At 43.0% G+C, this 16826-nt stretch overlaps 1 protein-coding gene across 3 annotated transcripts in view; it reads left to right on the top strand.

Annotated features, from left to right (window-relative positions):
* LOC143730748 (NACHT, LRR and PYD domains-containing protein 12-like) overlaps positions 1 to 16108 on the top strand; it is a 277613-nt gene extending 261505 nt beyond the window's left edge. For 2 of the 3 annotated variants that reach the window (XM_077221318.1, XM_077221319.1), the window contains 5 exons: positions 390 to 563; positions 10135 to 10308; positions 10778 to 10951; positions 13607 to 13765; positions 15182 to 16108. In XM_077221318.1, the coding sequence (XP_077077433.1) occupies positions 390 to 563; positions 10135 to 10308; positions 10778 to 10951; positions 13607 to 13765; positions 15182 to 15185 (685 nt within the window). In that variant the 3' untranslated portion in view covers positions 15186 to 16108. The remainder of the gene's footprint in view (positions 1 to 389; positions 564 to 10134; positions 10309 to 10777; positions 10952 to 13606; positions 13766 to 15181) is intronic. The other variant, XR_013200596.1, reaches the window with a different exon arrangement.
* Positions 16109 to 16826: the final 718 nt, after the last annotated feature.

The raw sequence follows: 16826 nt of genomic DNA, 5'->3' as shown, positions 1-16826 counted from the left end.
ACAGGACAAGTAATAGTGTTTATAGCTCTGCACCTTCTGTTACACTTTATTTTAATGTCTTTTAACTAGTAATAAATGTTAGTACACTGCTATATAAAATTTTACTAACAGCCTCATTTTTATCCACATAAAATCAAATATGTCATCTAACCTGACTAAGGTCTATTGTGTTAAAGTTGAAGAATGTACTGATTGTGTAAATACTGAAAATAAATGTACTGCTACGATAAAGAGTAAAGAAAAGAGACATAAAAGAAATAGAAGAAAAATGAAAGAATAAACAACATCTTCCAGCACACAGAACTAGTGTGACAGCCTTAAAAACAGAGTATGGGAATTAAACTAAGTGCCTGATGTAGCATTTCAGTCTTTTCTCTTTCTGTCTTCAGTCTGTGGAGATGCAGTATTACAGAGAAACAGAGTCTCATCCTGACTTCAGCTCTGAAATCAAACCCATCACACCTGAGATATCTGAACCTCGGGAATAATAAAATAAGAAACACAGGAGTGAATCATGTATGTGACGTACTAAAGGATTCACACTGTAAACTGGAGATATTGAGGTCAGTAACAATTGCATACATCAGTCATAATTCTTAAAATCACTTCTACTGTTTATATCAAGACACTGAGTTCACAGTTTTGGTGATTTCCAACTGGAAGTGAGCATCCTTATGCCCTTCTTACTCTGATAGTTCTTGAAATGGAGACTTTAAGGGCATCAGGGCTTTTGCGTGTCATAATGAAGCTGTTTGAAACACACTTGATGAAGACAAAGACAATGTACTTTCCTCATTATCTTCACTTGGAATGTTACCATGACAACGCAGTATAGCGCCCAGCAGCCCATTAGCTTTTCCTGCATTAACATTCTTACAACAATATGATTGTTGCATATAAATATACATTTTATAATGAAGCTTTTAAAATATGCTTTATGTGTGTAGTTCCCGCGGGGTTTTTAAATTTAAGACCTTAAAACGTCTTAAAAACGGCCAGATTTTCATCCGAGGTCTTAAACTTGATTTAGTCAGGTCTATAGAAGGTTTTACCCTCGTTCATTTTTAGAAATGCTAGCCCCAGAAAATGATTACAAAGTAGCAAAAAAGCATGCAGGCCCGGACTGGCCATGAGCACCGGGAGAATTTGGCCTGCTGCCAGCCAGCGTTTTTATTTATTTATTTTTTATTATTATTTTATATTACTACCTTTACCAGTGATCATTTTCAAATTCGTCGTTCAATAAAATTATTATTATTATTAATAATAATAATAATAATAATAATAAATAAAATCACGAATCTGTTGACTGGCAAGGCTAACTTACAATTCGACTTAACGCCTCAGCCAAACGGTTAAACAAAAAATGCGAGCAGCGCCCGATGATGGAGAGAAAACGGCCAGGTGGAGCAGAGAGGGAAAGGGGAAATAAAGAGAAAGGGAAAGGGGAAATAAAGAGAAAGCACTCCAAAATGTTGCAAAATTACTGCCTGTTCAGGCCTTCAAGTGCAGGTCAGTTTCATCTGTAAATACTGTACTTTTTTCTTTGTTAACTCGTCTACATTCGTGGAGAAATCAAAACAAATGAGTGAAACAGCACACAGAAAACTCACAGAAGAAATGTACTGAGGTAAAAATTTGAATTGTTTTTTTATTTTATTTATAACATATGATTTAGTTGAACATAACACAACTAAGGGAGCTGTTTTGCTGAATATTATCACGATTGAAAATGTTACATTGAAATTATTGTTCCCTTTCAGTCGAGAACGTCAGACGTAGTCGACGGTCGACTGAATTGGGAGATCGCTAGAGAGCCTGTCTTCTTCGAGTACTATTGAACGAGCCAATGTAATTGGCGTGCGTGATTCGCATCACACACTCCGCCCCCGCGGCGCGGGTATAAATACGGAAGTGGATGCACGCACTAGTTGCCTTTCGCTTCGGAGCCGATCGTTTGATGTCTCTGAGAGTGCTGTTGTCTACAACGAGCGAGTGTGTCGGTGTTCTTCAGGAAGACTCTCCCAGTGCTGGTGTTCTACAGCGCGAGTGCAGCGGTGATCGCGAGCTTTGAGCTCTCAACTGCTGTTTTAACAGCAACAAATTTCTAAATGTTTGTGTGTGTTGATGGCTGGTTAGAGGGCGGAAAAGTGAGTGCTTCACTGTTTCAGTTCTTTGTTCAGTGTTGCCGCGGTCATTCCCCTGTGTGCTCCGGCACTGGTGACGGTCCTATTTTCTGAAAGAGCAACACGGGTGCGTTTGCGTCTTTTTCAAGATGTCATTCCGCCCGTGCGTTTCTGGGTGCGGTCGTTCCCTGTCTCTCTCTGATGGTCACAACTGTTGTGTCACGTGTTTGGGCTTACAGCACGCTGAGACAGCTTTTGTGGACAGCTCATGTTTTCACGGTGGGAACATGACTGTCGCAGTGTTGAGGGCGAGACTCGCCTTCGTTCGCGGAGAGCGAGTCCCCATTACCATGCCCCACCCTCGGGTGCTGTGTGGGATGGGTGACCGGAGGTTAGTGTTGGATGTCCCGCCCGGTAACCATTCCCTGTGGGCTCCTCACTCCTCCCTTCCACTGCAACCACTGGAGCCTCCTGTGTTGTCTGCTGGTCCATCTGTAATGGGTGGGCCAGCGGTTTCACTCGGGGCTCCCCTGGAGGACAGGACGCCGATTGCAGCATTGGAGGGTGAGCTGACTTCTAGAGATGATGACTCGGCTGCATTGTCTCCCTCCGGGAGTTCAATGTTGCCCGAGCCGGATCCAGAATTATCAGCTATGCTGAAACGGGCCGCCGAGGCTGCCGGGCTCGAGTGGAACCTCCACCGTGTCCCGTTCAGTCTCGGTTGGAATCTGGAGTTTGGTATCTTGGGGCGGGCCGCGCTGGTTCTCAGCTCGCCGCCCCAGTGCCTTTCTTTCCCGAAATGCATGGAGAGCTTATCAGGTGGTGAACAGCATCTTTCTCTGCCAGAAACTGCCTGAATAGCTTTTCCCCCTCATTACCCTTGATGGAGGAACGGTGAAGGGTTGCGAGGTGTCCCTCCATTGGAGCGGTCTGTCGACACAGGTGCACCTGTGTCCGGCGGCCGCTGCCTTTTGGGGGGATCCTCGTCTCCCCCCTAAGGCCTGTGAGTTTCGTCTGTTCCGACGGGCAGAGCTTACAAAGCCTGTGGGCAAGCCCCTTCCTCTTGCGTGCCATGGCGTTGCTGCAGGCTAGGGCACCCATGGCATGCACGAGGGTAATCCAGACCGTGCGCTCATAGGTGAGCACCGCACTGCATCCGACCTCACCCTCCGGGGTACGGGTGTTGTAGCGTGCGTGATCGGTCTGGCGATGTCCACCTTGGTGGTCCAGTAGCGCCTTCGTTGGCTCAGCCTGGTTGGTATGGCGGATGCGGACAAGGTTCGGTTCCTGGTCTCCCCAATTTCCCAGGTTGGGCTGGTCGGCGACGCGGTGGAGAACTGCATCAAACAGTTCTCTGCCGCTCAAGCGCAGACGGAGGTCATCCGGCACATCCTGCCCCGGTGGCCAGCTGCTGCCTCCACCCGCCGCCGGTGGCAGCTCCTCCGCCTGCTCGTCGCCGTGGGTGTTCTCCGGCCGCCGCTCCTGCTGGCCCTCCGCAGCAGCCTCCACCCAGGCCTCAGCATGGAGCCGGCCGCAGTAGAGACGCCCAGCCCGCTCCAGGCGCTGCCAAGCCAGGTGGCAAGCGACAGCGAAAGCATTCCGGAGCGGGCCGCCCAGGAATGGATGAGATGCTCTTGGAGTGGCACGATCACTCCCTCCCCCCGGGTGAGGGCCGGGTGGAGCCTTTGTTTGTGTGTGTGTCTGTTCCGCCGCTGGCTCCCTAAAAAAAAAAAAAAAAAAAAAAAGCGGAGCAAGCGGTACCTACACTTCAAAGAGAGAGCAATTTCATCTGTTCCTGGGTCCCAAGAGGGCCAGTCTGGCGGGTGTGACCCTGTATAGCCTTACACCCCTCAGCTCCCCCTTGGTCGCCAGCAGGCAGCTTGGTGCGTTCGAGGACCCGGTCATCCGCCTTCTCACGCGCCCCCTGCCGCTTGTGGAGACAGGTAAGTGTTGCACAGCACACTAACACCACTCTCTCTACTTTGCTGCCCCACCTCAGGCTCGGCTACCCCGCTCAAGTCAGTGATAGTCATCACATTAGGTGTTGAGCAGACGTGCTCCTGAAAATTCAGTGATATTCATCACACCGAGTGTTGAGCAGTGCTCCTGACTTGTGCGTGCTTATCTTATCCTGCTGGCGAAGGATTTGATTTAGCCGCTCCTCCAGCCGGTACGAAGGCCAGTTGTAAACTCGTTCTTCGTGCTACTAGGGGGTGGGTCGTGACCATCTTGGCCCAAGATTGGTCTGCAGCTTTGACCTGAAAGACATGTGCTTCAGATCTCTACCTCCCGCACCGCAGGCCATCCTGTGTGTTGCGTCTAAGGGTGGAGTATCAGTACAGTGTCCTTCCCCTCGAGTGCTCCAGAGCCCGTTGGGTCTTCAGGTCAACTGGAAGAGAGTAATCTCGCCCACGGGCTGAGTATCTCTTTTCTAGTTTTGGAGAGGTACTCGGTCCAACATGTCTCTCCAATGAGAATGTGTTCAGCTGGTGTTGAAGTGAGAAAGGGTCCCACTGAAAGAACTTTCAGAGGCTCCTGGGGTATATGGTAGTCGCAGCCTTTGGCTCCCTCCATATGTGACCGCTTCAGCGCTAGCTTCACGATCGAGTCCCGAGGTGACCGTGGCAGAGCAGCTCACCCTGTGTGACTATAGTTTATCCCGGTCTGCTGCCAAACCCTCTTCAACAGAGGGGCCATGTACAAAGGGCGTGTTTTAACGGGGGCCTGGGCGACCCCCGACTACACGGGCATTCGTGCCTCGAGTTGTTAGACATTGCGACCGTTGCATTGTTCCACTCCTCCCGCTTACTCAATCGTGCCGCCATCGAGCCTCACGACAGTTATAGCCAGAGCAAGTGGAGACTCCATCCCCTGGGTCCGGCTGGGTCATGACCATTCCGGGGCCGCTCAGTTGCCCCCCCGGTTTTATTTTTCCGCCAGTGTTTGGGTAAACCGAGCGGACTACCCTTGGACAAACACTGGGTCTCAGCTGCCCCAGGGGCCCGCAGAAATGCGTTTAACCCCAGTGAGCCTTCTAAAAGTGACTGCGACTCATGGTCGCCTTGCGCCTGCTCAAGTCAGTGAAATCATCACTCTTCATGTTGAGCAGAATTGCTCCTGAAACTCAGTGAAGTTCATCGCACTCAGGTGTTGAGCAGCAATGCTCCTGTAGCTCTGTGAGTTCATCACAGGTAGCTCAGTGAATTCGTCACACGCAGTGCTGAGCAGAAATGCTCCTGGTGCTCAGTGAAGTTCCTCGCACTCAAGTGTTGAGCAGAAATGCTCCTGAAGCTCAGTGAGTTTATCACACTCAGGTGTTGAGCAGTAATGCTCCTGAAGCTCAGTGAACTTGTCACACTCAAGTGCTGAGCAGAAATGCTCCTGTCGTTCAGTGAAATTCTTCGCACTCAGGTGTTGAGCAGAAATGCTTCTGAAGCTCAGTGAGTTTATCACACTCAGGTGTTGAGCAGGAATGCTCCTGAAGTTCAGTGAACTTATCACACTCAAGTGCTGAGCAGAAATGCTCCTGTCGCTCAGTGAGGTTCTTCGTACTCAAGTGTTGAGCAGAAATGCTCCTGAAGCTCGGTGAGTTTATCACACTCAGGTGTTGAGCAGGAATGCTCCTGAAGCTCAGTGAACTTGTCACACCCAAGTGCTGAGCAGAAAACGCTCCTGAAGCCCAGTGATCTTCACATGTTGTGTTGAGCAATGCTCCTGTCTTTTGCGCCCGTCACTTGCACCTACGTGCCAGGTCAGGAGAGGAACAGGTCTTCATAGTTGCCCCTTATTGGCCCAACTAGACCTGGTTCCCTTCAACAGCCTTCCTGACTTCCCCTGAAAACTCTTTGGGGACGGGGCACGATGGCACACGCGTTCTTCCCCCGGAGATTCCGGGCGGTCTTACATCTGAACGCGGAGGTTCAGGTGGCTATCACAAGAATGTGTGATAGTTACCATCACTTCTGCGAGCACCCCCTAGAATGGGGTAGCGTGCTTACGCCTTTAGAAGTGGAACCTAGTCGTTGAGTGCGTCTTCTCTCCAGAGGAGATCCTGAAAGCTTTCGATCACTTCAGTGCTCTCTTTCCTGCAAAAGGGGTTGCAGTAGGCTGTTTTCCTAGATCACCCTCAAAATGATGTTGCCTCGGTGTTTAAACGACGCTCATCGTGTTGCAGAAGTATGCAGAAGCACGTTCTGATCGTCAGGTTCCTGAGGAGCAAGGTCTTGTAAATCCTTGTGTCCCTCTTTATCCTCTTGGGCCTTGTCCCTGGTGCGACTGCACTGCAGAGACCGCCCCTGAGCCACTGCAGGTAGTGAGTTAAAAATTCTGTTATATCAGTTCTCCTGCTCGCGTGGTCTCTACTAGAGGGTAGGGACTTGCTCGCTTTCGGTCAACGTATTGTGCCTGGAGTCTGGGCCGGCTAACTCTCACAAGCTGAGACCCCGGCTCGGATTGTGCCCAAGGTTCCAACCTCTCCCGTAATAGGAGCAGGTGGTGAGCCTGCAAGCGCTGCCCTGGAGGAGGCAGATCCAGCCCTGGCTTCTCTGTCCGTTCGCTTGGACGTGTACAGAATGCAAGTCATAGACCTCAGACCAGCTCTTCAAATATCTGTTGGAATTCAGCAGAGAGGGAAGGCTGTTTCCATGCAAAGTTGCACTTAGTGCTTGCCTTCATTTCGGCAAAGATCCGAGATGCAACATGTCCACTTAGGTGTTGAGCTCCTCTATGATGAGTGTAAAGTGTTCCGCCTGGGCGTTGACGATATACTTTGCTAACAGATTCTAGAGTTGGGGGCTGGACGACACCTAGTTGAACCGCTGCTTCCCGTGGGCTCCCTTCTCATGAAGCCAGTTTCACCGTGAGCCCGGTTCAAGTGTCGGCTTGCTGCGCCATTCCCCTCCTATGGACTGGATACGTGCGCCTTTCTACTCCAGTTGAGTTCCCTTAAAATTGAACCCTGTTGAGTTCCTCCACACCCCTCCGACGTCGGACGTGCGGAACGTCTGGTGTTAGGCCTACCACTCGTAAGCAGTGTGGAACCTGTGTTAGGCTGGGTCCATATGTTGCGGTCCCTTCGGTGACCCCATATGTGTATTCTTCCACGATACGGCTCCCTGCGGTGAGCCCGTGTCTTCCCTCGGCAGAGTCTCTCTGCCGTCACTGTCCGGTCTTAGGCTGGTGAGGCCGTCTTAGGCTGGAGCCACCCCAGTGACATTCCATATGTTAGACTGCCCGGTTTCCGCCCAGTTCATATGTGTGTTCTCCACATTACCTCCCTCGGGTTGGATGTGGCTTCCGCAGCGTCCCTTCCTTCCAACGTACGGGGAACGCTTTCCCAGTGGTCCTGTAGGAACAGCAGTGACTTCCCTGGCCTAAGCCCTGTCCTTCCCCGCCTTAAGTTTGCGGGGGTATCAGGAGGCTTTGGTTTAGGCACTGGAAGGTGGCAGCGTTAGTGGCGTGTTCAATGGGTGATCCCAATTCAGTCGACCGTCGACTACGTCTGACGTTCTCGACTGAAAGGGAACGTCCTGGTTGCGTATGCAACCCACCGTTCCCTGAAGGAGGGAACGGAGGACGTAGTCCCCTTGCCACTACCGCTGGACCACCGCTGACCCCGGGTTACTCTCGGCTCCTCAGCGAAAAGCAACTAGTGCGTGCATCCACTTCCGTATTTATACCCGCGCCGCGGGGGCGGAGTGTGTGATGCGAATCACGCACGCCAATTACATTGGCTCGTTCAATAGTACTCGAAGAAGACAGGCTCTCTAGCGATCTCCCAATTCAGTCGACCGTCGACTACGTCCTCCGTTCCCTCCTTCAGGGAACGGTGGATTGCATACGCAACCAGGACGTTCAATAAACAAGTAGCGTAGTTAATATTTAATATTAAGTTACTTACATTTTAGACACAAACAATATTAACTGTTTTTGTTCTATTTCACCGACGAAAATAGTTCCAAAGCAAAGCAACAGCTGCGTGTGTTTTGTTACTGAATGATTCAGCGTTTTGAACAAATCTTTTGTATGAATGACTCAATGACTCACTAATTAAGACGGTCACTTGCCGCCACCTATTGGCGGTTTAGTTTAATGTTTAAGTATTGCATTTTTTTTATATGTATATTCAAACATTTATTTAAAACATCAATCTCATAACAGCATTTATTGCAGTTGTAATTTTGCAGTGCAAATTATTTAATTTGATGGGTAACAGCCCTATAGTGTCTTATTATTATAACTGAATCTATTGATCACATGTAAGAATTTGACATGAAAGATGATGCATACATTTAATAAGGTAATAAAAATATTTGTATTAATAATTTTATTAAATTTATTGAATACATTTATTTAATTAAAAAGTCTTACGCAACCTGCTGACCTTCTAAGCTAACATTTTTGTTTAACCTCTCTTCTGCAGTTTATATACATTTATGAGTGAGAAGTAGAGAGGAAACAGCTTTGGACTTCTAGAGTAAATGCTTGTATAACGTTATGTGCACAGACCCATTTGATATTAGGACTGCTTTACTTCTAGGTTTGTTGTTTATGTTTTTATCTTATGGTCATACTGTGAAATAAATGTAAAAACAGGGTTGTCCGTGTTTCTAAATTTTATTTGGGTGGATGGCCTGGATGGGTGTAGGATTTCCCGGTCTGAAATTGTCCCAGTCCGGCCCAGTCGAGTCGTAGCCTACAAAGCGGTAGAGCAGGGTCTCCAACACCTCGTACTCGTAGTTCGTGGCCTGACTGGAGGAATCTCGCCGAGGGGCCGTTCACACATCACGTCTTTTGCGCGCTCAAGTTAGTTCTAATGTAGGCGCGTGGCAAGCGCGCTCATAATTGAAGTGACGGACTCATTTTTTCCAGGCGCAGCGAGATGAAAAAATCTCTACTTTTCAGAATGCCGCAAACGCACCGCAGGTCATGTGACAAGAACCAACCAATCAGCTTCACCCTTTCCGTAACAACATTAAAAGCTCAGTCAACATGAAGGATGGGGGTGCACCCAAACACTACTGGTGTTTTTCTCTTCTCAGTAAATGAATCTTGTAGCAGAGCTACAGCAAGCGTTTTTCGGTGGTGGAAATCCATTAGCTACTAAAACTTCTTTGTCAGTGCATGGTTGCATAGCAACGACAGACGCCACGGGAAAATCAGACCGAATTTACTATTAATAATAAAAGATAAACTAATGTGCATTGTAAATGTCAGTAATTTATCATTTTTGACTCATTCTTTTTATAAAAAAAATATTTAAAGGCTGAAATATGTGAAGTTTATCTTTTTATAAAGACTTTTTTGTCAAAACTTTATTTGAACTTGTACATGTTAGTAGATAACATGTTGCAAGACACTCTTTTAAAATCTGGCCATCGTTTTTAATGGTATTATTTTAATGTTTATGTAAACAAAAAGTGCATATTGATGCTAATTTTATTGGCAATTTCATTTTTGTTATTTTCTGGTTTTCGACATAAAACTTGGTGAATTGATTTCATTCTGTAGTGTTAGTACTTTTTGAACATGATTCTGTGATAACCGTAATAATTTTTCCGATGACTGATTTCATTTAAATAAAATGTTTTTTTTTTTCAGAATTTCTTTGATTGTAATTTTTTTTTTTGTAATGCAAAGGTCATTTGGTAGGCCTTAAATTTCAATCTTTATGGTCTTAAAATGTCTTAAAGGTCTTAAATTTGACTTACTGAAACCTTTGGACACTGCAGATATAGTCACATTTACCTTACATCTACTATTAAAAACATTTCTTACCTGTTAAGTTATTTAAACTTCATATGAAATTCAAGATGAAAATGTGTGTATTATAGGCCTATATATCACAAATAAAACCACAGATCCCTGCAGATCCCCGTCGCTACAGATCGTGTCTCCTAGGCCATTGAAGGGCACAAAAAATCAGTTTGGAATTTGTCCTTGATTTGTTATGAAGATGCTATAACTTTGCAAAATGAAGATTTTCTTTCTCTCATTCCTCCAAATGTAGATTAACCTGTTGTGAAATGACGGATGAAGGTTGTTCTGCTGTGACTTCAGCTCTGAAATCAAACCCATCACACCTGAGAGATCTGGACCTGAGTGTGAATAAACTAGGAGACTCAGGAATGAGAAACCTCAGTGATCTACTGATGAACCCACAATTCAAGCTGGAAAAACTACAGTAAGTAACATTATACAGCATACATTATACAACATACTGTACAGCAGTTCAGTTTACAGTTTATTTTAAGACAACAGGACAAGTAATAGTGTTTATAGCTCTGCACCTTCTGTTACACTTTATTTTAAATGTCTTTTAACTAGTAATAAATCTTAGTACACTGCTATATATTACAATTTTACTAACAGCCTCATTTTTATCCACATAAAATCAAATATGTAATCTAACCTGACTAAGGTCTATTGTGTTAAAGTTGAAGAATGTACTGATTGTGTAAATGCCGTTCTGCAGAAATTTGCTGCTACAATAAAGAGTAAAGAAAACTGACAAAAGATATTGTTGAAAAATTATAGAGGAGAATCGACATCTTCCAGCACACAGAACTAGTGTGACAGCCTTAAAAACAGAGTATGGGAATTAAACTAAGTGCCTGATGTAGCATTTCAGTCTTTTCTCTTTCTGTCTTCAGTCTGTGTGAATGCAGTATTACAGAGAAACAGAGTCTCATCCTGACTTCAGCTCTGAAATCAAACCCATCACACCTGAGAGACCTGAACCTCGGGAATAATAAAATAGAAAACACAGGAGTGAATAACGTATGTGACATATTCAAGGATTCACTCTGTAAACTGGAGAAATTGAGGTCAGTAACATTTACACACACCAGTGGTTCTCAAACTTCTCTTATGGACATAAACCACATTTTGGATATCATATTTTGTTTAATATTAATATTCCTGCAGTTCAGAATCACTTGCTTATGAGACCCACATCAGTTATTTGACTCTTTCCATTTGCAGATTTGTGGAATCTAATTACACACACACACACCACAATAGTAACATTTCAGAAAGCAGAATAAATACATTTATACATCTGTAGCAATTTAGTCTATTTCAAAACTCTTCTCGTCTGTTTAGAGGTGCTTGAAGTGCTCTGTCTAGTTTAGAGATCAACAGCTGCTCAAAACCCCATATATCCAGGCCTGGTTGTGCTTTGTACCACCTGAGATCAAAACGACTAAAAGAATCAACATTTTTAAAGCTGCATTTTTTATTTTTTTTTATTAATTTTAAAAATAGCACGTTATTATTCTGAGAGTGCAAAAAGCTCTCCTCCAAACCGTGGCTTTACCCTAATACACTTTGATAAACCTGTAATATTGAACTGTATGTTAGAGCTGTTTGTATGGATTTCTTTGGAAATTACTTGCATAATACACACAAAAGCCCTTTTTACACAGCGCGTTGATCCCGGGAAATAGCCAGAACACTTCTGTATGAACACAAACACGACCCGGGATCGTTCGTCAACGTGAAACCGAAACGGTACGTAATGCGCTAGTTTATGATCGAATCAGAGAAAGAAATGCACAAGCGTGGATTCTCGAGAGATAAATCGCAGCTCATAAGCAAACTATAGACGCTTCTGAGACATTACATGTCACATCGATGTCTCGTGTCTTTACGGGTTGTGTGTGAACGCACTCTCTGATTCTGGAAAATCACTGGCAGTGTGAATGAACCAAAATCAAACGAACCCGGGTCAAATCCCGGCTCACTTTATCTGTGTATTTTCCGGAATCTCTGTGTGAAAGGGGCTTAACACAGAGAAAAGTAACTCCAGTAGTTAGTTTTATTTTTCACCACTAGAGGGATAAAAGTGTAGTGATAAAGAGATACTCAACCCAAAACTGAAAATGTTATCATTTACACACCCTCATGCCATTTCAGATTTATTAGTTTCTCCAGATGAACTCAAGATTTTTACATTAATAATCTGTCTCTATGAGTCTATACAAGTGTACTGGACCTCCAAAGATGATTATTCATAAACCACACAAAGCAAAAACAGCGGTTATCCATACGACCCCAGTTGATAAATTAAAGTCTTCTGAAGCAAAACGATATGTGTTGGTGAAATTTTTTTTTAAACAATAAACCATAACATCATCTATAAACCAACTGTAACCTTGTGAGGAGAATCTCTTTAACAAACACTTCAACAAAGTGTTCAATAAGTTTAAACCAAGACACTTTATTCTCAGTCTCTCCTGAAAAGACTGTTTACAGTGCAGGGCTCTCAAGTCTCACGCATTTCAACCCGTTCACACGCTCACACGCCACACCTTGTATTTCTCACGCTGAGGAGTAAGGGAACTTGTCCCGCTATACAATTCATGGACGAGGCGCAGGCAAACAGAGTTAATACAGAGTTAAAAGCTAGCTACCAGCCAATCAGAAATTAGAATTAGTTGTTTCCGGGTAAATTATGTGTTCCCGCTGCAAGCTCGTTCGTTACCAGACAACACGCGCACACACGGAGTGGAAGTTGAAAGAGCACGATCTGATGAATGCGGTTTGCGGACATCTTCATTTATTTTTTTTAGCATTTTGATTTTACGATTCCTGGACGAAATCTCTTGCCTGTGATCAAAGACAGTGAGAGCTGATGTTGAGGAGTATAGCCAAATTCGAGCTAAATTATTTTTGATGCATTCAAAAACTCTCCAACTGCTTTTAAAGGGGTCGTCGGATGCAAAATACACTTTTATATGGTATTTGCAAATAAATGTGTCTTTGCAGTGTGTGGACACAATCACCATGCAATGAAAAAAATCCATTCACTTTTTTTTAATCCTCAAAAAGCCAAAAAGTTGTTGCTCATTATAATTTAAAGAGACATATGCACCGAAACGGGTCACTGTGAACAGAGCTGTTTTTGAGGAGGTAAAAAGGGTGTTGTTTTACACTACCATTGAGAAATTTTAACCAAAGTATGTTACAAACTTTACATGAACACCCCAAAGAATCATACCAACTTGTGGAAAATGGGCATCCGATGACCCCTGTAAAGGTGACCGGTTTGGGTCTTGACATGCATGCTCAGGGCAAGTTATGACACATTGTTATGTACATTGAGCACTGATGTTCAGTTGGCTTGTTTGGGGTCAAATTTGTTTTTATTTTTCAATAAATTTTAATTTTTTAAATAAAACTTTATTCTATTTGGATGAATTTGTCTTTTATCAGATTTACCAATTGTTATAATTTCCATTTGTGCTGGTCAATTAAACATAGGCAAAATTGAACTGCTAGCAAAAATTGAAGCGAATTTGGTTGGGTCGAGGGACCGCTGCTGCAAATATTTGGGTGGCTCCTCCCCTAACAGATCTCACTCTAAACTTTTGCTAAAACTTGAGAGCCCTGACAGTGTATTTGTGGAAAATAATTCCCCTTAGTCGTGTTTTGTGATCTGGTGAAAGTAAGATGATCTCTGTCTGTTTCTCTCGTTCTAGACTAAACGACTGTGGCATTACAGATGTTTCAGCTTTAACTCAGGCTTTGACAAACTCAAATGCACTGCAGTTTTTAAAAGAGCTTGATCTGAGCGACAATATGATCAGAGACTCACAGCCGCTCAGAGACGTGTTACGAGACTCAAACTGTACACTGAGGTGAGTAAACATCAGTGATGTTAAAGATACTTTCATTTATCTCTGACAGTCTTTCAATATTTGTGCAAGGAAAATATAATGAAGTTTTATTGAAACAATGTGGGCAAAATTTAAATTGATTGAAAACCAGTTAAGCACAAGCCACAGCTAATTCAAAATCACTGGTCAATCACACAGTCCTGCCAAGAAAGCTCAAAAAAACATAATGCTCTCTCATGATGTGCTTCATAACTTCTAGTAAGGTAAAAAAAACGACTAAAAACGCTGTATTATGCAGACCAGACAAGTAGTTGCGATGTCACTTCGTAAAGAAAGAGTGCGCTCCTGCACACATACACATTCATGCGCACATACTAGACTAAACACGATATATGCATGTGCACGCCGTCACCGTTTTCACGCTTTTGAAGTTTACACAGAGATGATAATGATATCGTTTTCAAAACCTGTTTCAAAGTTTGCGTTCTCAGGCCACTAAAATGCTGTCATGTAAATGAACGACCAGAATGCATTCAAAGTTTTCTGTTGAAAACTGTGTCGTGTAAATAAACTATTTTTACAATGGAAATGAATCAACCCTGAACTTACTTAAACTGGACAATGGATTTCTTCTAGAGCTGCTGTACAGCCAAAAAAATATATGTTGCTTTAATTTCCTATTATCACTGTAAAGCTGCTTTGTAAAAATCTCTATTGTAAAAAGCGTTATATAAATGAAGGTGAATGGCTTGACATGACCTATGAAATCTCTAGAATCAGCTGGGGGCGGGGCTTGTACTTTAGTGCTTTCTGGAGAAAAAACTAAAGAACAAACAACTTTATTGAACAATAGCTTTATGAATTACATCAGTAGAAAATCATTAGAATTTGATAGAACAAAATTAGACTGATAGTTGTACACAGATTGTAGAACGCAGGTAAAATCAGTGCAGATTCAGCTTCAGCTCACAGCCGTCCAGCGTCACATGATCAATGTCTCTGTCTCTGTGTGTTTTAACTTTGACAAGCATCACGTCACATTGCTTTAGGCTTTCTTTACTTTCCAAACTCTAAGAAATGTGTGAGGATCTGATGTCTGTACAACTTAATCTAAAATTTACATTCTATATTAAAATATAAACTGACAATATCAGTTTTATATCTTTAAAATGAACAGGGATTTTGGTGAGAGTTGGTGAGATCATTTAAAACCCACATCTTATGAATTCAAAGTGATAATATAGAAATGCATGTATTTAATAGCAAATTTAAACCACGCTGCTTCCACAAATGTAAAGTTTATCATACTAGCTCTTATGTATTACTCAGTAGTAATGTAAACAGCATTATTAGAAATATACATGTACACTTAAATGATATTGAATGATTATTGTTGGTTTAATACTCTTACAAATAATAATTTTATTTTATTTACAGGTGAAATGGATTGAGAAGATCTTGATCAGAGCTGAGATGAAGCAAGAATAAAGAAGTCTTTATAAGGCCTACAATCATGATGATATTGGAATTTAACTCGTTCATATTGAAGCAATTAAAATATTGCTAATCATAACTGGCATTGCCAAATTTAGCACTCAAATGTTTCAAGTGATATTGAACGTTAAATTGTTGTGGGCTACACAATTTCTTTATGCCTTGCTGTCATTTTCCATTTGTGGACATTTTCAGGGATGAGATTCTTTCTGAACAATAGGCCTAAAATCATGACCCACGTGAATCATGCAGATCAGTAATAAAAACATTTGGGTGGGTTTAATCACTGTCCTTTCATCTTAATCACGCTATGCGATATAGGATGATATTAAAACGTTTGTCTGTGATTTTTTTTTTGCTATTCGCAATCAGAGAGAGAGAGAGAGTGAGAGTGAGTGTCCCCACTAGTGATAGTAATGGCAGAGAGAACTAAACAAAAGTTTAGTCTGGTTACATTTAATCTAATTTTATTTTTGATTTTGTGTTTCAAGGATTATAAAAAGAACATATTTGAACACTAGCCACATTCTGTCTAGCGCAACTTCCTTCCCTTCACAGCAGTGAGCTTCCTTCCTCCCTAAAACACGAACTTCACATCAGAATCAGGTTTGGGGGGGGGGGGGGGGGCGGTCTCTCTCGAGTCACGTGTGCCACCCGCTAAATAACAGCTCTCTACAACAATCTCCTCAGACACAGATTGAATCACTGCTGCTAGAAACGATGATGCCCACGGGGAAAAATGCTTTTTTTTTCATGAAATGAAAAAAAATGAATTTGTATTCTCTTTTTTCCTATTGAAGAAACATTTCCATTTTATTTGTTCCTTGTACATGTCAAGTTAAAAATAAAACAAAATAATCTGTAATGCCATACTGTAGCCACTAGATGTCTGTATAGTCCTTTACACAAATATTTATTCAGGGCTGTGAATTTTTAAAAAAAAATAATATCTGTCCTTGAAGTAATCCAAAAGTAATCAGTTACATTACTTTCATATTGTGGTACTTGGATTACGTTACTGAATACTTTTTTTATGAAGTGATTTGTAACTGTAACCCTCCCAAGCCTGATTAATCGCAGTAATTAGAATACACTGGATTACTTTACATTCGCCACTGAATGCAGCCAAAGCACAAGGGAGGAAAACGCTTAAAGTGCAATCTAGCAGTAGACTGGAACTGGTGCTCCAATATCACTGACATAAGCCCCTCTTTTAATGTGTGGCCTTCAAAAGTTTGTTCGCGTCATTTCTGGCTGCATCATCTTCTAATCTACAAGCCTACTGTAAATTCAAATTTACATCACTCTTAGACAAATAAAATCCCCAAATAACTGTAAAGTTAAAGTTACTTGCAATGCGACAATCTTGCTCACCAATAAGAGAATGATCCCGAAGTCTTTGAAGCACTTTTAATGTCTGATCGCTGTTGAGCATTTTCTTTTCTTTTTGAAGAAATCTTAGAGAAAAGGGAAAGAGAGATTCTGCACCATCAACTATAGGCTACTTCACGTCTGCAATACTTCTTTTCTCGATTAACATGGTGGGCATTTTGACATCCTCCGTTTAAATTCTTTAGATTGAAAAAAG

Source organism: Siphateles boraxobius, unplaced genomic scaffold (genome assembly GCF_051911475.1).
Source record: "Siphateles boraxobius isolate OS27281-9 unplaced genomic scaffold, OSU_SipBor_1 81, whole genome shotgun sequence".
Lineage (NCBI taxonomy): Eukaryota > Metazoa > Chordata > Actinopteri > Cypriniformes > Leuciscidae > Siphateles > Siphateles boraxobius.
Note: the sequence above shows the minus strand (reverse complement) of the source record. Positions and strands in the feature narration are given on the sequence as shown.